This window comes from Coturnix japonica, chromosome 11 (assembly GCF_054131305.1).
Source record: "Coturnix japonica strain WE chromosome 11, WE-NBRP24, whole genome shotgun sequence".
In the NCBI taxonomy this organism is placed as follows: domain Eukaryota; kingdom Metazoa; phylum Chordata; class Aves; order Galliformes; family Phasianidae; genus Coturnix; species Coturnix japonica.
Window position 1 is genome coordinate 23,525,560 of NC_140673.1, and position 27,125 is coordinate 23,552,684.

Genomic DNA, 27,125 nt, shown 5'->3' on the forward strand with positions numbered 1-27,125 from the left:
CATACATACATATGTGTATACATGTATATATATATATATGGTTCATACATATATTGAAGCATACAGTACTTCTATGTGAAATACTTAATTATGTGGACACTCTTGCTTTTTAAGTAGTTTTTACAAAAACCTATTAACAACTGATTAACAATTATTTTCCTGAACAGGTTTTGTTGATGTATCTGTGTACAAAGAGACAGGTATTTTTTTGTATGTGTACAGCCACAGATACATGATGACTGTGAATATAACTGAGCTCACTTCCAACTGTAAGCCCACATCTGGAATAAAATATCTTCAAACCTTGCATGAACTCAACATGCAATACAACAGTGTTCTTCAACTCTGGTACGCTGCAAGGCGTGGTAACAACTGCTGTTCTGTTGTAAAATAAGAAGGATACTATGTTTACCAATAATCACTTCTCTGTCTCCAGAGACACTGGGTTGTTTTATTTGGTTTTTTAGTTTGTTTGTTTGTTCATTTTTATTTTTTTTTCTTACTACAATTAAACTTGCTTACAATACAAAATCACAAAGATTTATGTCTTGGATTCAAGCATTTCCTCGTGCAACTTGGCCATAGAGCGGATCAGACTCCTCCCAAAAACATCTTTACTCTCAGATAAGAGAGGGACATAGCAATACAAATAGAAACCTTGATCAAATAGTTATTCTATTTTAGATACTCTTATATAGTACGTAACTACCTCGGTATTTTACTTTGCCAGCAACATGACGTCTCTTAAAAGCAACCCTAATGGGAAGTAGCAGAAACCACTAATCTGGCCCAAACAGTGGGACTGGGATATTTCACCAATTTGAGGTTTTTGCAAAAGTCAGTCTTTGGTGATACATGCTAAGGATAATGACTTCTTTGTTTATTTGAGATAAAAAACCCTCCCTACAAACTTGTTCCTTATGTCAAATGTGAATTGGGACAAGTCCTTAAAATGCTCCCATTGCAAATTCAGTGAAGACTAACAACAAAAAAAAAACAACAACAAGGAAAAGGAAGTAAAAGCAAGTTTCAAGTGCACAATCTCCTTTTACCTTGATCATCTGATGTACTAACAGTTGTTCCACCAGGAGCAAAAGGATCATTTTTCTTTGGCATCTCTGTCTAAAATAAAAGAATTACTTTAGAGGGAAATTTGTTTTTCAGCTTGATGAAGTTCCTGTTCTAAGAATACAATCACAATCAATCACTACAAATTAAGCTTAGAAAGTTTAAGATAATGTTGGTCTAGCATCTTTATGCCAGGCATCAAAATAAACAGAAGCATGACATTATTTATAAAGATATTGCTACATGACATCAGTAACAAAGGTGCAGGAAAGCACTTATGATGAATGCATAACTTTAAAAATGCAGATCTCACAAGGATCAACTGCTAGAGACTGTCCATCCCATGCCCCCATACTTTTCTTACTGTTAGTCTAGGAGTTAGAAGTTAGAATATTGTGATTTGATGAAGGACGGTGTACAGGGTAAGTACTGAAGATGGCAGAAAAACAATTTTTAAGGCTGGAGGTCTGGTAATACGACCTCAACATCTGCAGAACACACATATCATGCAGAAGAAAAAGAACACCCCTGTTAGGTGGAGTAATTCCTCACTATCTCATTTTTGCAGGTTCACCTCTGGCACACTCCACAGCCACTGAACTTGCTTCCTACGTGCACTAATAGTCCACTTGTATTTTCAATCAGATTTTATACACACACAAAACTAGAACTGAGATACGATTAGCACCACTGAAGAGAGGATATGGCAAAAAGACAGGACAAACTTAAGACAATATCAGCTTCTTAGAATAAGTGTCTATCAGCCCTCAATATTACCTTATTTTCATTATGGTTACATTCTACATCAAAGAAGGTTTTATGTCCAGCTCTACCTTATTGTAGCCTGGTGACTGATCAGTAACAATTCAGTTCAATACTAACAGCTAGAAGTTAGGCCTAGGTATCTTTGAAAGAATATGCCATTTAGTAATGGTCTCCACATTATGACTGGCTTTCAGTGACTCGTTAAAAAAGACCATGAAAACCAAGCAACATATCTGTAAAACAGCTTGTTTTTTTAGAAAAAACTTGCTACTGCATCAGATTTTAAGTAAGATAAAACATACTTATTGATCCTATAAGTTTTGGAGGCAAAAAAAGTGAAGTGTCTCAATAGAACCTGGTGAGATTAAGAAAGCAAAGATTAAGTTCCAACAGCTATTAGTAGAGCTTAACTCATTAGCCCAAAAACATTCCAGTGTGTGGAACTGCACACTGAAATACTTTTAAAAAATGTTTTTATGTCTGTTTTCTGCATGGCTACTTCTAAAAAGCAACAGAAAGAAACAAGAGAGAGCCATGTAGTGAGAAATACGTTTTATCTACATGATTTCTGAATATCAGCATTTTAAGGTAGGTCCAAATGCACCAGGTGGTTAATTTTGTCCACATTCTATATAGAGGTGAGAGATCAGCTTACTGTGGTATTATTACTGTTGCTTGCTGCACTAAATGGATCGGTGCCTGCAGTCACAAAAGGATCAGTGGAGGACTGTTTGAAAAAACAGTCAGCTGCAAAAGGATCTGAGCCTTTGAAGGGATCACCACCAAAGGGATCTAAAAAAAGGAAACATCTTATTAACAATTCTACTTGCTTTATTTAACTTTGCATCTTAAAAATGAAATGTTACATTGCTTCTTTCATTCTGTGAGAAAGTGACACATTTAAAGACGGATTTGATGCTTCAAAAATCCTTGATCTGTGAATAATCTAAATTCTATGGTTCAAACATCAGACAAACCGACATTTTCTGCACACAACAAAAACTATACTGTGCCAACAGTTCAGCAGAACCATGTAAATATATAGCTTCTCTAACTCAGCTCCCTTACAAAGAAACATTTTTATATAAACTAATGATTTTCAGAACTCTCATACTTTCTTCTCCTTCACTCCCTCAACATAACTGATGTTTCCTTATTTGACACAGGGTGCACCATGCTGTTTTGCCGTAGCCTTCCCACTCCCCATTTCCTTTTTGCCACTGGTAAAACTGAGCAAGTAATGCAACAACATTGCTTAAAGAAACAGTCTCAACAGATCTTCCAATCTTCTTCAATATTTGTGCTACAGAAAGTTGCTGAATTAAGAGTCTTTAAGAGAACAGTCCTATTCCTCTGCAAACAAAACATCCTTTGAATTTGAGGCCTTCCATTTACCACCTCCATATATTTAAATCCTCACTAAGAATACTTTCAAAAGCAAGAGAGAAGTTCCTAGGGAACAGGCTTCTCTGAAAAGGTTTAACACAAGTGGGCAGCTGCTACTGCTATATATCCATCCTACAGTGACTTTTCAAATCACTACCACCTTTTTCACACTGTAAGTGGTGACACTTTTCCCCCAAAGTACTGTTCTACTAGGAATCATTTACAAAAAAGAAAAAAAAAAAAGAAAAAGAAAAGAGACATTAGAAGTTACAAAGTTGCTCACCAATTTTCCCAAAAGGGTCATCTTTGAAGGGATCACCTGTAGAAAGGAATAAGTGACTTGTGGATTTTAAAGCATAAAGCTTGTGTACTGAGTTGAAGTCTTTTCCACAGAAACAAGTTTCTAGAGCTAGAATTGCCCTCACTCAGAGGAACCGTTTTATTATTTTTAGTGGAACAAGAGCTGATAACAAAGCAAATATTCATCACATAATTTATTAGCAGCACAAAGCGCACAATAACAGTCATCTGAAAAAGGCATCTCTGTTGGCTGTTCTCAGTGAAGACCCACATTGTGCAGTATTTACACCACAGTAACACAGGCTAACTACTGATGGAAACTTAGTCCCACTTTTGTTAATTCTCAGAGACACTGTGGATAGTAGCCGTCAAGTGTTCATTTCTATACTGGATGCAAGTATATATATAAATATATGCATCAGTATATTCCCTCAGTTCACATATATAAGGTCTTACAGCTCTAGATATCTACCTCTAAACAAACTGAGCACACAAAATCCAAAAGACTGATTAACTGACATATCTTCCTCCTCTGAAAGGAAGGCTGTTATGTCCCATAAGCAGGACTACTTCAATCTGAACAAAAAAAAAACCCACAATAAAATCTTTGAAGTTTTAGAACAACTTTTTAATTGAAAAAGGTGAACTAAAGCCTAAATCTTCATTGGCAAACTTTTAGAAGCCAAGTGATGCAAAATAAATTTAGCTTATTTAGCTGCATACATCTGCTTCAACAGTTAATCCAAATTAACTCTTCCCATATTCCAAGTGTCTCTATGCAGACAGATCACTCCTTCCAATGTTATAAGAAAAAAAACTGGATCAACAGAATTCTTGAGCGGCAAGTTCTTAAAATAAAGCATAGCACTTCCACAGATGAACAGATGGTACAGTTCCACATTATCTTTTTTTCAGTGCCTAACTTGCCATAAGTAGGCCAAAGCCATTCACTCTCAGCCACCCACACTCTCCCCACACCACAGCTCACTGAACCCTCAGATGACCTGTTTGTGACTCTGTGCTGCAAATTAGATCACTGACACCACATGTATCACAAGTATGCCCACACCTTTAATACCAAAATGAGACCTCCAGAGGGGAAAAAAATAAAAGAAAAAGAAGCACTCAGGGAAAAAAAAAACCACACAGGTAAAGCAAAGAGATACACCGTGGAACTCTCATTTATATTTCTGTACTGCTGTCGGCTCTTGTCACTCAAGTACTTTCACATTTATTTCATAAAGACTAGAAGTTTAATCTGTCACATTTTTGGAGAGAAGAGTGTACTTACTGCCAACAAAGGGGTCGGACTGGAAGAACTCTAAGCTTGCTTCAGAAACTATATCAGGCAATGGGTGAGATTCAGCATCAAATGGATCCTCCTGAAGAACCCAAAAGAAGCAAAGAAAGGTGTGAAGTCTGAGACATTTATCTCATTCTCTTATCATTTATTAACTTCTTAAAGCTGAAATGAGTTTGAATTCATCAAGACTCAACAGAGAGCCACAGCATTCCCCAGTAAAAATCAACCTGCTATATAAGATGAATGCATTTGTGGCATCATGCCCTAGTTATTTTGTGGGTTTTTTTGTTTTTACATTCATTTCTTCCTCCCTTAAATTTGAACAAACTCACTTTTCTCGTAACAGTTCCAGCTGGAGTCTCTTTGTCTTCTTCTGCAGCAGCAGTTGTTGTTTCAGGACTATTTCTTGGCTACGTAAGGATAAAAGCAATTCAATGTAAGTAAACAGAACACTACACTGCTTACTCCATTTTACAGAGCACTACACTGCTTACTCCATTTTAAGTACCAAACTGTTGTAAGGATATACTAAAGGATACCTCAAGAGGTTCATACTTAGAAAACACTGAAGTGTTTGATAAATTGAGACAAAGAAAACAGACATTTAAATAGCAAGACAGCATTCAGACTTCTGTACTATTCTTCATTCTATTTCTGCTGCACCAATTGGAAACAGCTGCTCATATTTAACATTAATTTTGCTCTTCAATTTATGACATTTAGCTTTGGAAACAAATGCACAAAAAGAATTCTGTTGCCTCTTTTTCTGTTTCTTTCTTATCAACTTCCAGATCTCTGGAATACTCCCTCAGAATAACATCCTGAAAGCTCACTTTGCAAATGCTTAAAAACAAAATACAATCAATCTTAATACATTCTTAATTTATTCCAACTTCACAGCTGCATTGCATCACTATTACACAGGCAAAACACTTTACTCACTGGGGATATATTGTTTATTTGTTCATCTTCAGCTATGCTTTCCCTTTCAGCATTCTCATTAAGGTTAGCAGTTTCACTGCTGCTGTTGCTGAGACTAGAATGATCCGCAGTTCCATTAACAAGTACATTCTGTGGCTGAGAGTGCCAACTAAATTGGTTACTTTCCAGTTCTTTCAGCTCAAGAAGTTTTGTCTGCACCTGTAAATGGAAATAATGCATGTGTATCAGCACAGTAGTACATGGAAACTAGAATACAACTTAACCTTCTTAAATGTGAGATGGAAGGTATATAGCTGTAATTCTCATGCAAAATCAAGTACAATATAACTATAGAATTTCATAGAGAACTACAAAACTAATCTAGAAGAGATATGGTAGACCTGAGAATCTGCTGTGCCAAGGAAGCTGGCCATACTGCTGGTGATCACTGGCATTTTTTTTCCTGTTTTTTGTATTTTAAATTATTATTTTTCCTTTTTTTTTTTCCCCCCTCCCTTTTCACAGTGCCTTACCGAATTGATTTCCTGTTGTGAATCTTGCAGATGTTGCTGAAGAGGTCCCAGCTGTGCTTTCCCAGACTCTATGCAATGCTCAAGCTCTGCAGTTTCTTGCTGCAGACGACTCAGCTCCTCTTGAGCTTTGGTCAGTTCATCTTCATATGCTGATATCTTTGACTCCTGGCTTGTTATTTCAGCTTTCAGCATGGCAATCTAAAGCATAAACAAGGATTCCAAAGCCAAATTAGGAAAACAACAACAACAACAACCAACATCACCACACCAAAAATATCCCACACCTCCAAATATATCCAGCAAAGGCTAGGATTTATGACCAGATTTATGACCAGCTATAGCAGAGATTTCAGACCATACTCTACCAGAAGATTAATTTGCTATTTGTCTGACCAATACAAATATTACTAATAGTAAAGATATATATATATATAAAAAAACCACAACAAAACCAACTCTGAAATTTTATGTTAGAAAAATTTCTTTTTTTAAATCCCAGGAAATCAGTCCTGGTAATTAGTGTTTCTAGTTGCATATACATTGTGTTACACATTTATGTCATTTGTTTGTACACAACCTTACATGTGTGCAAACATATCTTATTGCAGTTGTTGGCGCACTGAGACATAAAGAGGTCAGTGAAATAACTGATGTCTCTGCTGGTCACAAAATCCTGAAACTCAGCCTGTTTAATCTTGAAAGATTTTTCTCCTTTCCCAACCCCCACAACACACTGCAAGCATGCAATATTCAAAATGCAGCAGTTCTCCTTAAGGGCTGAAGCCACTAACTAGACCTTACCAGATGGGCCTCCTCTGCACATTTCTGCCTGATATCATTGAGTTGCTCTTCCAACTTGGCCTTCTGCTCATCAAGATCATTGAGTATTTCCTGTGCTTCCTGTTTCTGAGCTTGCAGCTTTTGCAGATTACTGCTCTCTCGTTTTACTTCATCTTGTAGATCCTGTGATAGAACAGATTAGCTTTGCCTTTGTTCACTGCTCCTCCTCTGATCATTAACTTTCATAGTATACATTGCGGTGATGATCAGTCAAATTTCAGAGTATCAACATGTTACCTTTCAAAGGCTAATATTTCACGTGCATCACACAAGCTTTAATTCTAAGAGAAAAATAGTTATTTGCTTTTTCTTTCATTAAAAAAAAACCAAACAAAAACAACCCAATACATTAAAATCTCATTGCAACACTGAAGATCATACCACTAATCAGAGATTACGACTACATAATCAGTGGGAGGCAAGCTTCATTTCTGAATCCAGAAGTCATCCTTGTTTAGGCTGCTACATTCTCTCTTCTATATTTTAGCAATAAGTTTTATTGAGTTCCTTAGTAATTGAATTCTTTATTATGTTCCTTTCCCCTCAGAAACACACACCAACAATACAAACTCATTTTAGTAGCAAGGTGAAGAAAAAAATCAGTGCCTTATTAATCCAAATACACTTCCTTTATGATTTCCCCCGCCTCCAATTTTTGCTGAAATCACCCCAACTCTTTTTTGTTTCCAAGTAACAGTCCTGGTAAGAAATGCATGTTCCACATATGAAAACATGGCATGTTTTGTTCTAGGGAACAGCTGTGAATAAAATATAAGATACAGAAAGTAGCATCATATGGTAATTAGTTCATTTCTGAGCAACAATAATGGTTGTACTTCAAACTGCAGAGATAACACTGGGAAAAAAAACAACATCCAAGACAAGAATCTAGCAAAAACTGTCAAAGTCAAGAAGAAGTAATACAGAGGGATCAAAAAAGGATTATTACAGAAGCTTTCGATGAGAGAAGACTGCAGTCTTTCTAAAAAAAAAAAAAAAAAAAAAAAAAAGCAATTGAATGAAGAATCATATTATTCTTCATTCATATGACAATATGACAATTTAGGACAGTCAGAAAAAAAGCTGACATTACATTCTGATGAGATCATGTATTTCTGTACTGTTCTAAGGCAAGGGTCTGTTGTCATTTTTAGGTGATTTCTTTAAATTACTATCTTTTTTTAAACAAGGGGAGACGGTAAATCCATATCTGTTAACACCTCCAGTTAATCAGGACAAAAAGAGATGGAAACAAATGTATATGGTGCAGCAGTCAGATGCTCAGCAAAATGGGGAACCTCAGGACAATCAGAAGACCACCTAATAAAAAACCCAATTCTTTTATTCAAAGAAAAAATCAAAATCCATTCAACTACTTCAGGATTAAGAGCTTAAATTTTATGCCTAACCTGCAGCAGCCAGACTAGATGAATTGTTGATTACTTCTGATTTATGGAAAATAAATCAGTATATGCAAAAAGCTCTGACAGCATCAAGTGATTTGGACAACTGGGAAAGCATCCTGATCCATTCTGTTTTTTCATGACTTTGAATACAAATACCATCTGACTCTCAACATAACAACCAGGCTGAGGGATGGAAATAACAGCTCCTTTCAGTCACACACAGAAACAAGCTAAATATAAATGACTTCCAGTCTTGCTACTGTTTCTGTTGAGTCCCAATGTCTGCACTAGCCACAGCCATAGAGAAGCACTGAGGAGACCTGACTATACCTGGTATCTCCAAAATAGATTTCCTTACCTCCATAGATACAAACATAAATTGGGCTTTTTTTCTTTTTTTCCAGGAGTTCCACAGGTTTGTTCAAAAAAAAATCTTCAATATTCCACTTAAAACTGGAAACAGACCTATTGACTACATGTCAGTAGAACTCTAGGGAATTTTATTCTAGGTATTCTTTCCCAATCATAGTTGGGAAAGCCAGAAGAATCACCATTTATTTCAGAGTCTCTGCAGACACACTAAGAATCCATACACATACACATGTAAAGTGCGTGATGGAGGATTTGAGCCTTGGGAATGTGGAAATAACCCCATAACTTGAGGTAGTGCCTACTGGCTGAGGCACTCTGTGCTCCAACCAGCACTTGGGTCTTGATGAGCAGCTTGGTGACAGCACAAGGGGATGCTTTGAAACGATATTTGTGTGGTCAAAAATTAGTGTTTTAGTGATACATCAACTCTGTAAAACTGAATTATCTTCTGACAAGAACATCTTGTATCTGAGTTTCTTATCTCTGTTATTTATAAGAAAATGAAAACTCCTTCACAGAATAAATTAAAAAATGCCTCAGTTTCTCAATCGTTGCTATTCTACTCATTATCTCTTATGAAAAAAACAGCCTTTAATCAGTGCTGATAACACTTTAATAAGCATTAGAAAATATCAGTTTGTTATGTTTTCCCTGCAACTCTTTTTCCATCTCTTCTCCTTAGACTCTACTTGTACAGCACATACATTATTTCACAGGGGAAAACAATTTTCTATCTCTTCCCCCATGTAGAACTGTTCACAAGCCTTTGTGAGATTATAATTTATGTCAGTGGATATAATCCTGGTATCATGAACCCCTCCGTGTGATGCCACCACATTAGCTTGGTCAAAAGTGGCAGGTTACAACACAGTTTGTGCATACCATCTTTAGAAATATTACCATAAGAACATCAGAAAAAAACAATAACCAAACAACAGGATGTAAAGATATTCTTTATCTGCCACTGCTATTCTGTGAAGTTCTAGAAAGTTTCATGTAACATGTGGGTCCTCCAACATTAAGGAACAAGGAGACCAGAGATATAGAACCATGAGCTCAAACGAATGCTGTAGTCATATCCCATCTGATCCTGATGGGTTCCCATTTTTCTGACATGTCAGCAATAGACTGCTTCACAGACAGAGGACTCATTATATTTAGCAGGATACAAATAGCTTATGTGATCACTAAGAGGTTAAAGATCTAAGACAGTTGTTTTGAACACAACTGCTCCGGATACAATGATTTCATTGATTCTGTGATGCTGCTGACTATCAAAGAATACAAAATAGACATAAGAACTCACTAACACTGTAACATTTTATGCCTCACAATGCTAGTGGCAGGTGTTTTATTTACCTTTAGACACCTCATGTACAAAGGCAGCAGAAACTCAATCTTATATGAACACACGAATTTCAGAACAAACTAACAAAATCACCATGTGTGCCCAAATAACAAAATCTATCAGCATTTTTAACAGTGTGAAAAGGTCCTTCATGGTGAAGGGGAGAATGATGACTGCATGTACAGACAGAACTGCAGGAATGGTCAATCTGGCTGCCATTGTGACCAACAGGCCAGCATCTGATTATCTTCTGAAAGGTCAGACTATTAATTATCATCTAGGCTTTAAGGATATTAAATAGCTGAGCACAAGAGTCACAATGGTTGCAACACTGGCTTTTCTTTACCAACCTTCCAACACCCAAAACAGTAAAATGCAGAGATTTATACCATTTACTCTTAATCAAATAGAGGGTATTTGAACTAATGAAGATTCCATAAAATAAATTCAGAAACAAACGTAAATGATCAGATATAACACTGACGCTTTTTTTCCTTAATGTTGCAATCCCAGCTGCTTCTGCACCTTACAATTTAACTTAAATATGCTCTGCAGTATTTAATTCAGGGCTTAAATTGTTAACACCCTAAACACTGATGCTGACTATGTAATTTTTAATTCATAAAGCATTTGCAAAATTCAAATATTTTATTCAAATCATTTTAATTTAAATAAAAATCACATATATTACTTCAGAATTCACTTATTTTAGGCAATATTCTTCTCAAGCTGGTTAATTACTGAGACTTTTAAGAAGCAGCCTCATATGAAAGTCCTTCTAATTCAGCCTCATTAAGTTTACTAATTTGTGGCACAAAAGTGTCTTATTCAGTTTTTAGCAGATATCAGACAGCCCTGCTTAAAAGAAAATTATTATTTTGAATATTTTTTATTTAAAATTCCATGCAGATTACATATCCTAGGAGCTCACACATTTATATAAAGAACCCTACTAATCCACATTTGTATACCAAATATATTTCAATGTACATTCTTTTTCTTAGCCACCACTCAGTAAGCGATGTGATCTAAAGATGCAGTAATCTCATTGCCATTAAAGCATCACATGGTGCAATATCAGATATCTGAGCAATAATTCTGTGTCTTATTTACCTGAACCTCACTCGTCCTCTGTTTGATGGTATCTTCTTTCTCCTTCAGGTCTTGCTCTACATTATTCTTTTCCCTAGAAGACCAGCAAACAATGCAAGAATACTTAAGAACATCAGCTACAGCGGGTACAGTTATCCAGCCTCCTAACCCCGTATCTCTCTTTAAATACATAGTGAAACATTAAACACAAAAGATCTAAGGGATTTCTGCTCTCCAAATAATTTACAAGACAGAAGCCCACATAAGCCTTCTGCATTAAAAAAAAATAAGATGCCTTTCACCCAACTGCACTTCAGTGATAAGAATGGCTTAAAAATGGAAGGGGGCGGGAGGGAAAAATCAATGAAATACTGTCTTCAGTGATCTCACTGTTGCTATGGAGCGCTTGTCTAATGAAAACTGCTGGGAAAAGTGGGAGGGATTGCATCAGATTCCATCTGTTAACCCCTGCAAATACTGTAATTCCTATGCTAACAGCAGCTAAGAGCATTTTCTTGAGGCCAACCTAGCAGATTACTAACCTCAACTATCATATTTTAGATATATTTGTTGGTAAGATTAGTCACAAGAAGAAAAGTTAGCCTGCTGCAATCAGTATACGCTTAACAGACTGCATATATAGTTATTTGCTGTGTCATATCAAGTCTGTCCCTACAGACATTTGTGCTAGTCTAAAAGTGACTACCAATGACAGGGGAATTACCATCAGAAAATTCTTGGCAGCCAGAGATAACAATAACTTTAAGAAAGGAAAAAGCCACACAAACCCAGAAATGTTCATATAAAAAAGAATCTATCCCCACACAGTGTATGCTATCTTTTCTCCTTTACCAGATGTGGAAAAGCAGAAGGGTAGGCTTTGCAATTTTAACAATGGCTTTCGTATATGAATATTTAAGTTTATAACAACTCTGCTATTAAAATGACTATGTAAATTGAAGATGGGTGTATTATCATTGTTCAAATTCTGACATTTCTAAATGAATTACCTTAGGGAAAAGCTATCAAATGATATTACTGGTACATATTAAAATTAAGCTAACTTCATGCTTTAATAACAGCAGAATGGGCAATCAATCCAAAACTATTAATCTTCCTGTTTACTCTTCTCTAATAAGAAATAAAGCACTTCCATCTCCAAAGTAAAAAGGAGCATCTCCTCTGAGAAAGTTGTCTTTATTCAGGGCAAGCAATGCTTGTTCATGCTAAAGCATATATAATGGAAAATGAAAAAAATATAATCAGATATCACATCTTACAAACATTCACTTAGAAAAATTATCACTGTATATCATGTTCAATTATCATTTATCTCAGCATCCAATTAACTTGCTGACCATGCTTTAAGGAGAGGTTTACATGGAGGAAAGCAGAAAGATGTGGAAAGAAGGACCCTGAAGAATGAGCCCGGTTATTTTCTTAGGTGTAAATCCTCACGTTTCACAACACTTCCCAGTCCTCATTTATCAGAAAAAAAAAAAAAAAAATTGATCATGAAAATTCTACACAGATGTACGGTTTCCTTCAAACCTAGTGCATTCCTTTAGCTCAATAAACCAGGATTTGTTGCATAGATGAATTCAGATATTTAAGGCATCACAACACAGAGTTGAAACGAGCCTTGTTGACTTTCGCCTTTTGTAACTTTCTATAAATAAATGGTCTCAATCTCAAAGCACTTCCACAGATCTAAAGAGAAGTCAAGTTCAAAAATGCCATCAAGCTCTCAGACAGTTATCAAACACAGGCACTCAGGCATATTATTCCTAACTGAAGATAAAAGAACGAATAATTGACTAGATCAACAAATAGCTGCTTTGTTATTCTTCCAGCTTGAGTATGAAAACTGAGCAGGAAATAAAATGCAAGCAGGTATGTATGCCTTAATATATAGCTTCCCCAAATTCCTGTTACTGATAGGCCTGGAGAGATCATCAGGAAAGAAACTCATTTCTCTTTTATTTCAATAGAGGTCAGGTACCAAAATCTTGCAATCTGGACTATACTAAGCAAGCAATAGGCCACAATACCCATCCACAGGCAGCATACACTGGTCAGATCACAATAGAAACAATAAATGGAAAGAAAAAAAAAAATTAAGTGAAAGAATTATTGTCAGGCAGAACAAGAAAAGCTTAGGCATTAGTCTGAGACAAAGGAAAATAAGCTAAGTGGATATAGGCTGAACAATGCATCTAACCTCCCTGCTCCCCACCCTGCGTAAAGCGTCTTTGTTTCAAATGAAGATAACACAGACCTACTTAATTTACTAAATCTTCTGAATGCCTCCATTTCTTTTACAGACTGCCTGGTATGCCCCTGTATACCAGGAGCATAACCAAACTATTAGTGGATATGACAAATCTCTTGGATCATACAGTCCCATTGTACAATGTCTGGAAACACAAAAACACCCGTGGCCTTAACAATAACATTTGTAACCAACTCGCCCTCCATTAGGTAAGCAATGCAGTTTCCCTAGGTAACTTAATAGCAGCCAGGTCAGGAGGCTTTTTTGTTAAATAAATCAAAAGTAATCATTGAAAAAAACAAAACAACAAAAGAACAACCCAATGCACACACTGCACATGATACACAAAACAAATCACATCAGTAAACCCAGCAGCTTTGCAATTTGTGAATGGAGTATTATTTAAGAATGGGAACCAGCACAGTGGGAACATCTGCAATAGCTGACAGCTGAGTAGGTCCATGTCAGTAGAGCCATTTAAGCCATCTGTGAAACAATCCTGGCCTCACTTCTCATTTGCTAACAGTTAGAACAACACTAGTTAAAAATGAAAATTAATAAATAGATCAGTTCTCTTCCACAAGAAGTGATCAATGTCTGCTCATATACTAGGTAGAATCATTTAAACTCAGTTGCCAAACATTTCTTATTTCCACATACATGTGCAATTGTGGGAATTCCTAGTGTAGCAGTGCTTAATTTTGGCACTGCTAGAAAAAAACATCTAGGGTTTACTCAGTTTCTCTTCCCTTTCAGTCCCCTACTGTTAAGTTGTAACAACTCAGCTACTTCCAAACCAGAGATCAGAAGAAAGTAGCTGGCTTACGGTTCTTGCTGTAGATTATCTAACAAGTTCTACATTACTGAACTTTTAAATAAAGACTTGATGCAAGTATGTCATGGTTTTGTAATTTTGTAATTTTGCTATCAGTATTCCACATCATAACATCATGTCAAGTATGGATACTTCTGTTGAATGTGCAGTCCACAGAAGAAGACTACATATCCCAGAGAACAACAGGAGTAACAATAAGTCACGGGACCAGGACTCTATATAATCTCGTTCCCAGGCTGGAGTGCCCTCCTTCTTCTCTCGAACTTCTCGGAGAGTGGGAAGCGTTCCAGCCGTGTCGCCTAGAGTTCACAGTAGGCCTCTCGGTCTTCGGAGACTCTCTCTCTCTGTTTCGTTCGATTTTGTTAGCCTTAATTATATTATATTGTGTTATCTTGTATTTCGATATCATATTTAGTAAAATAAGTTTTTCCTCCTTAGATTGTCGCTGTTTTATCCCACTCCCCTTTTCCCCCTCCTTTCCGGGCCCCGGGGGGGGGGCGTGGGGTGGCTTCCCCTGTCACGGGCATAGGTAAATCTAAGTAACCCGTGACAGATTTTTTGGTGGATACCGGTGCACAGTGCACCCTAATGCCCTCCAGTCATGAAGGGACAGAATCAATCCATATTTCTGGAGTGACTGGGGGCTCTCAAGAATTGACTGTGCTGGAGGCTGAAATAAGCCTCACTGGCAAAGACTGGCAAAAACATCCTATTGTGACTGGCCCAGGGGCTCCATGTATACTGGGTATTGATTACCTCAGAAGGGGGCATTTCAAGGATCCTAAGGGGTATCGATGGGCCTTTGGGATAGCTGCTGTAGACATGGACAACATTAAGCAGCTGTCTGTTTTGCCTGGCCTGTCAGAGGACCCGTCTGTTGTGGGGCTGCTACGAGTAAAAGAGCAGCAGGTACCGATTGCTACAAAGACAGTGCACAGACGGCAGTATCGCACCAACAGGGATTCCTTGCTCCCCATTCATGATTTGATTCGCCAGTTGGAGAATCAGGGAGTGATCAGTAAAACTCACTCACCTTTTAACAGCCCCATATGGCCAGTGCGTAAAGCCAGTGGAGAATGGAGGCTGACAGTAGACTACCGTGGCCTGAATGAGGTCACACCCCCATTGAGCGCTGCTGTGCCGGACATGTTGGAACTCCAGTACGAGCTGGAGTCAAAAGCAGCCAAATGGTATGCCACCATTGACATTGCCAATGCCTTCTTTTCTATTCCTTTGGCCGCAGAATGCAAGCCACAGTTTGCCTTCACCTGGAGGGGCATTCAGTATACTTGGAACCGTTTGCCCCAGGGGTGGAAACACAGCCCAACCATTTGCCATGGGTTGGTTCAAACTGTACTGGAACAGGGTGGTGCTCCTGAACACCTGCAGTACATTGATGACATTGTTGTGTGGGGTGATACAGCAGAAGAAGTTTTCACAAAAGGAGAGCAGATAATCCGGATTCTTCTACAAGCTGGCTTTGCTATTAAGCGAAGCAAAGTAAAAGGACCTGCCCAGGAAATTCAGTTCTTAGGTATAAAGTGGCAGGATGGACGTCGTCACATCCCAGCAGATGTGATCGACAAAATCACTGCCATGTCTCCACCAACTAGCAAGAAAGAGACACAATCTTTCCTGGGTGCAGTGGGCTTTTGGAGGATGCACATTCCAAACTACAGCCTCATTGTAAGCCCCCTTTATCAGGTAACGCGGAAGAAGAATGATTTTGCATGGGGCCCTGAGCAGCAGCAGGCTTTTGAACAGATTAAACAAGAGATAGCCCGAGCTGTAGCTCTGGGGCCAGTACGGACTGGACAGGATGTAAAGAACATCCTCTATACTGCTGCTGGAGAGAAAGGCCCCACTTGGAGTTTGTGGCAAAGAGCCTCAGGAGAGACCCGAGGCCGACCCCTGGGATTCTGGAGTCGATCATATAAGGGGTCTGAAGAGTGCTACACTCCAACTGAGAAGGAGATCTTAGCCGCGTATGAGGGGGTTCGGGCTGCTTCCGAAGTAGTCGGGACTGAAACACAGCTCCTTTTGGCACCTCGACTGCCAGTGCTGAACTGGATGTTCAAAGGACAGGTTCCCTCCACCCATCATGCTACCGATGTCACCTGGAGCAAGTGGATTACGCTGATTACACAGCGAGCGCGAATGGGAAACCTCAATCGTCCAGGAATCCTAGAGGTAATCATGGACTGGCCTGAAGATAAAAAGTTTGGAACATCACCAGCAGAAGAGGTATCACGTGCTAAAGAGGCCCCACCATACAACGAATTACCAGAAAATGAAAAGAAATATGCCCTATTCACTGACGGATCATGTCGCATTGTAGGGAAGCATCGCAAATGGAAAGCTGCTGTGTGGAGCCCCACATGACAGGTTGCAGAGGCCACTGAAGGTAAGGGAGAATCAAGTCAGTTTGCAGAGGTAAAAGCTGTCCAGCTGGCCTTAGATGTTGCTGAACGGGAGAGGTGGCCAATGCTGTATCTTTATACTGACTCATGGATGGTGGCAAATGCCTTATGGGGGTGGTTACAGCGGTGGGAACAAAATAACTGGCAACGGAGGGGAAAATCTGTTTGGGCCGCTGAACTATGGAAGGACATTGCTTCCCGAACAAAGAATATGGTTGTAAAGGTGCGTCATGTGGATGCACATGTGCCCAAAAGTCGGGCTACTGAAGAACAACAAAACAACCATCAGGTAGATAAAGCTGCCAAAATTGAGGTGGCTCAAATTGACTTGGACTGGCAGAATAAGGGTGAATTATTTCTAGCTCGATGGGCTCATGAGACCTCAGGCCATCAAGGAAGAGACGCAACGTATAAGTGGGCCAGAGACCGAGGGGTGGACTTAACCATGGACGCTATTGCGCAGATTATTCATGATTGTGAAACATGTGCCATAATTAAACAAGCCAGAAGGATGAAACCTCTCTGGGAGGAAGGGCGATGGCAAAAGTATAAATATGGGGAGGCGTGGCAGGTTGATTATATCACCTTGCCACGATCTCGCAGTGGTAAGTGTTATGTACTCACTATGGTAGAGGCAACCACTGGGTGGCTTGAAACATACGCAGTACCCCATGCAACTGCTCGAAACACCATATTAGGTCTTGAGAAACAAGTCTTGTGGCGACATGGCACCCCAGAAAGAATTGAATCTGATAATGGGACACATTTCAAAAATTCTCTTATAAATACTTGGGCCAAAGATCATGGCATTGAGTGGATTTATCATATTCCCTACCATGCACCAGCTTCTGGTAAAATTGAACGATATAATGGGTTGTTGAAAACTATGTTGAAAGCAATGGGTGGTGGAACATTTAAGCACTGGGAGAAGAATCTGGCAGAAGCCACTTGGTTGGTCAATACTAGAGGATCTGTCAATCGTGATGGTCCTAGTCAATCTAGCCCCCTACACACTGTAGAAGGAGATAAGGTCCCTGTTATACATGTAAAGAACATGTTAGGAAAAGCTGTTTGGGTCCTTCCAGCTTCTGGAAAGGGCAAACCTATCCGTGGAACTGTCTTTGCCCAGGGACCTGGGTGCACTTGGTGGGTAATGCAGAAGGATGGGGATGTTCAATGTGTGCCACAAGGAAATTTGATGCTGGGGGAGTGCAGTCAATAATTTTATGTATCTATATATATATATATATATGTTTGCATGTGTAGTGTATTTTAGTTATTATAGTTGTACATTTAGTTATGTTACATGCAATTCTACTATTTAGCTATCACAATTTTACATACGTGTATATATATGTATATATATGTATATATTAACCATGATGTAATAATGTAGAATAAGGGGTGGAATGTCATGGTTTTGTAATTTTGTAATTTTGCTATCAGTATTCCACATCATAACATCATGTCAAGTATGGATACTTCTGTTGAATGTGCAGTCCACAGAAGAAGACTACATATCCCAGAGAACAACAGGAGTAACAATAAGTCACGGGACCAGGACTCTATATAATCTCGTTCCCAGGCTGGAGTGCCCTCCTTCTTCTCTCGAACTTCTCGGAGAGTGGGAAGCGTTCCAGCCGTGTCGCCTAGAGTTCACAGTAGGCCTCTCGGTCTTCGGAGACTCTCTCTCTCTGTTTCGTTCGATTTTGTTAGCCTTAATTATATTATATTGTGTTATCTTGTATTTCGATATCATATTTAGTAAAATAAGTTTTTCCTCCTTAGATTGTCGCTGTTTTATCCCACTCCCCTTTTCCCCCTCCTTTCCGGGCCCCGGGGGGGGGGCGTGGGGTGGCTTCCCCTGTCACGGGCATAGGTAAATCTAAGTAACCCGTGACAAAGTACATGGCAAGGAACAGTTGCTCTGCTTTTTTCCAAGGGCATTTTGTTATTTCCTTACTGCTGAGAGACTGACTTACCCATTCTACAATCCTCCTAGCCTGACTTCTGTTTAGGAAAACGTAGCTGCTGCTGTCCAACATTCACAAAGGATGGCACCTCTAGTGATATATACCAAGTTAAGCTCAACTATTCACACTTACAAAGCAATCTCATACTGATAAAATCTGAAGAAATCCCATTCATTTGTGGGCTGCAGCTAGTTTTAATGCACAAAAAGAAAGCAGGGTTTGCTGGGTCAAGACAAAGACTCTTTGGCTCAAGAAGATAGTATTAAGAACATCTGGTTTAACCTCCCACTAGGCTGATGAAAAAAGATGCAGAAATAACTTTCCAAAAATATAACACAATGGAAACAGAATTTACAGGTTTTCTTAAAAAAAGCAGTACTGCTGTCAGGCTCAAAATGATGCAGATTCCATATTACTCCCAGACAAGTCATTGGGCCGTACCAGAGGGGAATTTACCTTAAATAATGAACAAAAATGTTTGGATGACTTTTTAATATGGTAACTATTAAGACTGAAAGTACACTTAACCAGTTATACCTGAAATGCAGAGTTCCCAAGAGATGAAAAACTCCCTGAACTTACCACAAAGACTGATCTGTTGCCTCCTACTGCCACCTGTACTGAGCTACAGGTGAGCTACAGGAGAGCAACATTTCCACTACCCAAGTAACTCTTCTACAGTAAAGAATTGCTGAGTAATCAAAATTAATTTATCAGTAACAGAATCTTATTCTGGGCCTGTAAATAACAAAGTTACTTTCCACTTTCTAAAATTAAAAACATGCTAATATTTAACCCTATAATATCTACAGTCAACAGATTAACACAAGTTAAGAAACACAGAGGAAATCAGGGCAGGAACAAGTGAGGAGGTAGAGGAAGTAACAAGTAGTTCAAGTTCAAAAAGATTCATCTATTTAGGAAATGGGCTGTGCTTTGACGCATTGCCAAATTAAATTGTTCCTACAAGTGACATGAATAAGACACACTTTGTCATCATGACAAGGCACCTTAACTGACTGTTTTTGACAGAATGAACTTAACAGCACATTTACATTAGCATCAAAAATCACTGAAGAAGAATATCTGTTATGTCTTGAGAGTAGGACAAAGATTTTACAGTATATACGAACTTGATTTTCTCAGTGAATTAAGATCATCTTAAATAGCTTTGAAATAATTTTGGGAAACCAAGCATCTGTCTACCTCTAATTTCAACCGTTTTTACAGTGCAAAAGTGAACTTCACCAAACAGAAGGCAGGCATATCTGTCTTTACCACCATCAAAATTCTAGCTGATTTAAGTAAGTGCTTATGTAAACTGCCACCTTCTGACCCTCTTCCCTCAAGAAGGATTTCTTGAGCATTCTTGTCTCAGTTCCCAGCCTCCACTAGGAAAAAGCCCCTAGGATTCACTCTACAAATCAACAGCACCTAATACTAATTTGTGTCCTGGCTCCCACATCCTAAAGATCTCCTGTATCCTCATCTGACAGCAAAGATGAACAAAAGAGAATATATAGATCCTAGGATGCCAGCAGATGCAGCTCTCTGAAACATGCCCAGAAGTGATCACAGACAAAATCTCCAGTCTTGCTGTTACTAAATGCAGTCATTTGAGTCAACGAAGAATAGAAGAGTTAACCACCATAAGAATCAATTTGCTTACCATTGGTAGCAGACTATATCACCTTCTGATTTTCAATTATGCACTGTTTTTTTGGTTTATTTTTAAGGAAAAAAAAATCAAAGAGTAAGTAAAACAATCAAACATTCCTCCTTTACCTACCTCTGCAGGTCTACTATTTCATTGTTCAATGTATCAAGCTCTTTAATTGCAGAAAAATCTGCTACGGAATTCAGTCCTGGAGCACTCTGAAAGAAAAAAAAACAAGTTGGTTTATGCAGTTTGACATCTACCTTCACATTACAAGTGAAACACAAATGTAACAACTGTTTGGAACATTACTTTTCAAATCCTTCATTGTAAAGAAAAGTCCAGCTGCTATATTGACAGAACATACTGTATGCCCTATGAATCCAGTAATAGGGAACAAGTTAGTCTCCTGTAAATTCTTGAAGGCATGTCTTCCACATAAGCACACCTAATCATACCAAACAAGTCCAGTTCTAAAATTGAATTTATTTTATGGTTAATGTTTAGCTGGTTTCCTATCTCTCATTTGAAACTGGTTTGGTTTATTTACTACTGATATATGTATTCCTTCACCTTGTTGATCCTCCTGATGCAAAGTAAAAACACTTTATTTGCAATGCTTTAGGCTGTATCCAGCTATGTTAGCATAAATCCCAGAGTACTGAAACTCCGATAATATGTAATTACAGATAATTTATGCCCATGAGTTATTATTTCCTTAACAACTTCGTAATGAGACAACTATTATAACACAAATTATGCATATGTTTATGAATTTACATAAATGACTAGGGAACAAGTTTTAAAGACACAAATTAACCAATACTGTAATTGTTCCATTATGCTTGAACAAAACACACACAGATTTAGGAAGCCATAGACATGGTAACTACATTCTACAACACATATATTCCTTCAAGCTTTGAATGAAGGGACAAAACCAGAAGTTCAGAGGGTAAAAGTAAACATCCAGCTGGTGATATCTCAAAAATAACACAAATTCAAGTCTTTAAATTACGCAGAGAAAGATCTATCTTTCTCTGAAGATATATCAAGATGTTACTAATTACTTATTGTGTATCCTGGGGAAAAAAGTAAGAAATCTTAGTCAACCAAAGACATAACCAGTAAATCTGAGCACACAGTGGCAGAGAATGTTATTCAGCACAATCACAGATTATTCATACATATTTTTATTGGGGCAGATGACACAAATTGAGAATAAGAAAACCATACAGTTATTCTTAACCGGGTTAGTGTACACTTTCTCAGACTGGCCAAATAGTTAACAAGTTCAATTCTATTCTCAAGAATTACACTGGAGTTTTGCTGAGTTGCCCACAGTGTTCTAACAAGAAAATCCTTCCTTCTCCTAGGAAGGAAGATGGAAAATATGGTGGTACCAGCCACAAGTATGAATTCTTTCTGGACTTTGTTTTCCAATGGTATTCTAGCATCAAATTTGAGCAGTAATGAAATCCACAAGTACACCAAAAATTAGGAAACAGCAATATACATGCACATGAATTCTGAATATCTACCAAGAAGGGCTGCAAGTTAACTTTCTACACTTCAAAAATACAATGGATTACCACTATGGTTACTGATATTTCTGCTACTACCCCTATACTGGTAAACTAGAAGAGGAAGCCTACCTATTTCTATTAATTAAGCCACAACACTTCAAGAAATCCTGAAAAAGGCCTATTTCTGCCCACCGCTCTTACTTATCCTTTTGTTCAGTTCTTGAGCAATAAATTTCTTCCATACCCACTAAGAAGGTGGCATCTCCTTTGGAAAATCTCAAAATGAGCTACACCTTTAGCTGATCTAGTAAAATGAATTCTGGGTAAGGATTTATACAGCTAACTAGAAGATATCTCTTACCCTCTTCCATAATATTCTTATTGTGATCTTTTATGTTAGCAATGCAAAATCACTGCAAAATTCAACTGATGTCTGTAAGAGTTCTGTGAAGGCAATGTACACAGAATGGCCATAAACAATGTTGATTTCATCTGAAGTGTTTTCTGACCACTACATTCTCTGAAACTTAATCAGTAATAAAATGGGTATCAGTCCTAATGGAAACTGTCATCTGTAATATTGGGCTACAACTGTCATCACTTCCCTCAACAATTCCAACAGGATAATGCAAAGCACTTTCTTTTGTAAACTTGAGCAGTACATGTAGCCAAAACATAACAGCCACAGTGGTCTACCCAGAAATCATTTTCCGCACAAGAGCAGATTATGTACACAGTATTAGCTCAGATTTGCAAAGCACCTTGAGATTCTTCCAGATGAAGAACTCTGAAAACCAGTAATAATGTGAGACTGCAACAAGTTGTGATGCTTCAGAAAAGCGCTGCACTATTTCAGTGGTTATTTAAGAGTCTTAGAAGGACGCTCATTATCAAACCAACAGACAGTAAATATTAGAAAAGCAAAGATTCTCTAACCTTGAGAAAGCAGAGTTAACAAACTGACAGAATAATAAGGATGAAAAGCAGAGTGGTGCAGAATGGAAAAAACAGTCCAAACTAGAAAAGAGACATAGAAAGGAAAGCAAACATACAAAAATATTAGTAGAGTTGCAAATAAAGCAGTTACTCTTTTTTAAAATAGAACATAAAAAAGAAATAAGATTCCAGCTGCAGAAACTCAAAAGCAGTGCCAAATTCTGAGTTTCTAGTTTTTCAGTTGCTGATTTTTCATTCTGTTCAAGAAAGTGCAGAGGCAGGACAATGCTTTGCACAACCAAGAAAAGGTAACCAACATAAAACTCTATGAGGCGTAAACCAAGTAAGAATTTGCCATGACTCCTGCCATCCGGATAAACGTAACTTGAACTGTTGAGGTATGGTCTACTGCTGGATTAAGGCAGATGGCAATTAAGACACTATCGAGACATTGAAACTATCTGTGAAGAATAAAATGGTGGACATTTACTTCTTGAACTTCAAAAACATAAACTTTATTTAGTTCATATTATTTTGAGAGCTACTGAAAAAAAGAAATGCAAAAGATAATTGAAAGGCACATTAGGACAAAAACATAGAACTTGTGCATGTTACTTCTGACGCAAACTAAGATTTCCGAGGACAGAAAAAAGATTATTCTTCTAAAATAGAAAATAGTGCTTTCTCAACATAAGATCTCTCTGCTTGGTTGGCAAGCGCAATAAATGACGGCTTCAGTTCAAAACACAAACGGAGGAGTGCTTTGTCACTTATTTGTAATTAATACTTGTTTTCTTCCTGATATTATAACAAACTTAATGTTTGCCAGTACTTGATGGGCCTCCTGTGCAGCCTTTGAAATGTATACCAAGCATGCAAAGCCATCCTTACCTTCTGTAATGTGACACTCCTGTCTGAAGGTGGAATCATCTCTGGAGTCAGAGCTTGAGGTGGATCAATGCCCTTTGTTAATTTCTGATTAATTAAGTAGAAAGCCAAAGCAAACTGTTCCTTGGAAAGCTTCCCACAGTCCTTTGTATCACAGAGTGCCCTGAACAGAGATGCACATGAAATAAACAAAATCTTCATTTCCACAAACTTAACTCTTCGTGTTATACTTTCTTTTGGTTAGAATTGTGAAAACAGCTATTGTATATCTCCTCTACTAAAAATAATGCAATGCACAAATAAACCATGGTAATAAATACAGAAACATACCCAACCACTTCCTCTTTTTGTACAGTTTCACTGCTCTGTTAGAGTAATTATTAATCTGGTAAAAGGCTGAACTAGGCCTACAAATTGCAATGTCTAAATATCTGTAGCTGAATTTACTTGCTAAACTGAAGAACTCCCCATAAGCAACACCAGTTTATACCATTTTCCTAGATTTCCTATATTATACTAACCATACTTTGAAAAAGACAATGTTTCTTTTCTATCAGAGTACCACGCAATAGCTTACAATGGAGAAAAATTCAGAAACAATACCACCACACAGTAGGTGTCACTACAGGCTATAACACACAGGTTATAATGAAAGACAAATGATTCACAGAATTAGATGGGCCCTGAGTCTCGAATGCTAAGAATTTCATACAGATAATTCTCAAATGGACAGTATCAGTGTTCAAATACACAGCAACATTATGGTGCTTTATATACAGGCATTTAGCTAAATGCAGTATTGGTTTGTAGCTATTTCTTCAGGCTCTTTACCTCCTTTAGCTAGGAAACAGCTCATGACATTAACCAATTTCCCCTCTATTTCTATCCAAAAGTAGAAGCAAATTAAATTACTGCTGCTAATACAGAGGCCTTGCTATTGTATATGAAAATAGCCCTCATTTTCCATAAATGTCGACCTAGCACTTTTCATTAAAAGAGTAAGGAAAAAGCAAGAACCATGCCATCGCCTAAACAGCTGTCGTGGAAAAATAATCCCTACCAGATATGTGCAAGCAGAGCAGAAGGCAGTCCTGTCTTCAGGAATAGTTCTCTGGCTTCCACACCTGACACAAATCCATCCATGTCCTTGTCAGTTTTCACAAAGATCTCATCATACTTAATTTTGTCTGCAGGCGATACAACCCACTGAAGAGAAGGGAGAGGGAGTGGTAGAGAGAAAAACAAAATCCACAATGCCAAGATAAAGACAGTTCTGTTTTCAGACAGTTATATACTTTCAGAGTTACATATTTGAAGGACTACAGCACAAATTTTGAAAGTGATACGGGTGCCTCATTTATGAATCACTTTTATCATAGATAAAAGTACATAGACATGTATAGGCATCTGTAAGACACTCCAAAAGTAAAAACATTGGTATCAATGAAGGACAACAGTCGGCTGATACTGCTCTACTACTGCTCTGATACTCTCTTTGCCTAATGCAATAGATGTATCCCCTGGGGCCCAGATCTCCTCCTAGCACGGGGTTTTCCACTCACCACTGTACTCAGTCTTGCTACATCAACTTCACTCCTCCTTACACAGCTGGAGACCCTTAGCTGGGTCAAGCTCAGAGATAACAGCTGGGACATTCTAAATTGTAGGTCTTAAGTTCTTACCAGGGTAAAGATAGGAGTTACAGCCACATTTCTTACTTCAACATTTTCTCCAAATACTACACTATTTACTATAAAAAGGTGGGGGGAGGATGAGTGAAAATTGATTCAGCTTCTGCATATATGCATGCTTGTGGATATTAATTTAAAAGTACAAGGACATTTAACATACAAATCCCAAACGGTACTGTATAAAAAAAAAAACATACACCAAGACACTCATCCAGAACTCACTGCTTTGTAATACACACACTACCCAGGCTTGGTACATAGGCAGACCCAAAGCACAACATTAAGAACAAATCTTTTGACCCTAATTTCCTTCAGAATTGTACCTGTGTTAATGGTGTTTTGGCAGCTAAAATGCCTACAGGTGGCAAGGACTGATGAGAATCTTTGCAAGATGCTGAAGAAGGAATTAACGGCATTGCTCCTGGAACACTAATAGGTTTTCTCTTGGATAGTGGCACCAAAGCTGCAGGCAAGGACATTGGCACTGGTTCCTTCTCCAACGCGCAGTACACCAAGAACATGGCCTGAACACATACACAAAGAAACAAACAGGTGAACGAGGAGAGGAGGAAGAGAAAGAATTAGTTAACAAGTAACTTTGTAGCATCTTTTCACAATATTTCATTTAGCCCAGAGGGAAAGTTACTGTTGTGTAATGATACATTCAATAAATTGATGTTAATTTGATTAAATTCTTTGAATAAAGGCAATAAATGAAACTGCATGGTCAGAAACTAACAAAATTCATCCATTTTAAGCCTCTGTCATTCAATTTTCAAAATTCTGAGGTATATAGGACACTTACAACTGCAAATTCATCGCGATCCAACATTCCATCTCGGTCGATATCACTCAATTCCCACACCTACCAATAAAAAGAAGAACATAGGGATATTCGCCTAAACTGTAATGTTTTCCTTTTTACGTCATTAAAAAACAAATGTGAGAACAGTCTCCTTCCACTGTATCTAAAGTCCTAATAATCTAACAGCAGTTTTCAGTAAGTGATATACATTCATACAGGCCACGCAAAAGAAGAGTCTGAAATTGGAATGTTAATGGAACCTTGTCCTAAACAAAGTGTTAATCTATCAGTTTTGTGTATGCTTTATAATGAGAGGAAATCCATTGAAATATCACAGAAAAAATTTACAGTGTAACAGTTCTATGTGTGGTCAACTCCATAGGACAATATTTAGTAATTAGGCTTATTACTATAAACACAGGATTTGAGGAAAAGATTATGAATGTAGCACAGTTATTATCTGTGAATTAACAATTAACTGATAAGTAATGATAAAAAGCTATTCTTACTCGTCCTAAGATATCCACTGGCAATTTTGAGTTCAGGAGTACAGGTTTCACTTTATCTCCCGACAACAGTCCATTAACAGGATTTAGGCTGTCAAAAATAGCATCATACTTGGCTTTGTCTTCCAACTGCGGGAACAGAAGAAAAATATGACTTATGGAAGCAGTCACACTTGCAGTCTACAAAGCACTTACAAAAATACAGACGTATTTTTGTCAAATTAATTTGTCAAAGCTACAGTGAAAAGGCGTATATGGAACGTATATCATATCATATCATAT

General features: G+C 37.9%; 1 protein-coding gene across 10 annotated transcripts in view; it reads right to left on the reverse strand.

Annotated features, from left to right (window-relative positions):
- Positions 1-27,125, reverse strand: part of EPS15 (epidermal growth factor receptor pathway substrate 15) — a 42,865-nt gene that overhangs the window by 7,293 nt on the left and 8,447 nt on the right. For all 10 annotated transcript variants that reach the window (XM_015870461.3, XM_085511702.1, XM_085511705.1 and 7 more), the window contains exons 7-21: positions 26,847-26,972; positions 26,338-26,397; positions 25,856-26,056; positions 24,902-25,047; positions 23,845-24,004; positions 20,624-20,709; positions 11,356-11,428; positions 7,078-7,239; positions 6,277-6,474; positions 5,765-5,962; positions 5,155-5,232; positions 4,811-4,901; positions 3,503-3,538; positions 2,489-2,625; positions 1,053-1,122 (exon numbers count right to left, since the gene is read on the reverse strand). In XM_015870461.3, coding sequence (XP_015725947.2) covers positions 1,053-1,122; positions 2,489-2,625; positions 3,503-3,538; positions 4,811-4,901; positions 5,155-5,232; positions 5,765-5,962; positions 6,277-6,474; positions 7,078-7,239; positions 11,356-11,428; positions 20,624-20,709; positions 23,845-24,004; positions 24,902-25,047; positions 25,856-26,056; positions 26,338-26,397; positions 26,847-26,972 — 1,822 coding nt within the window. The remainder of the gene's footprint in view (positions 1-1,052; positions 1,123-2,488; positions 2,626-3,502; positions 3,539-4,810; positions 4,902-5,154; positions 5,233-5,764; positions 5,963-6,276; positions 6,475-7,077; positions 7,240-11,355; positions 11,429-20,623; positions 20,710-23,844; positions 24,005-24,901; positions 25,048-25,855; positions 26,057-26,337; positions 26,398-26,846; positions 26,973-27,125) is intronic.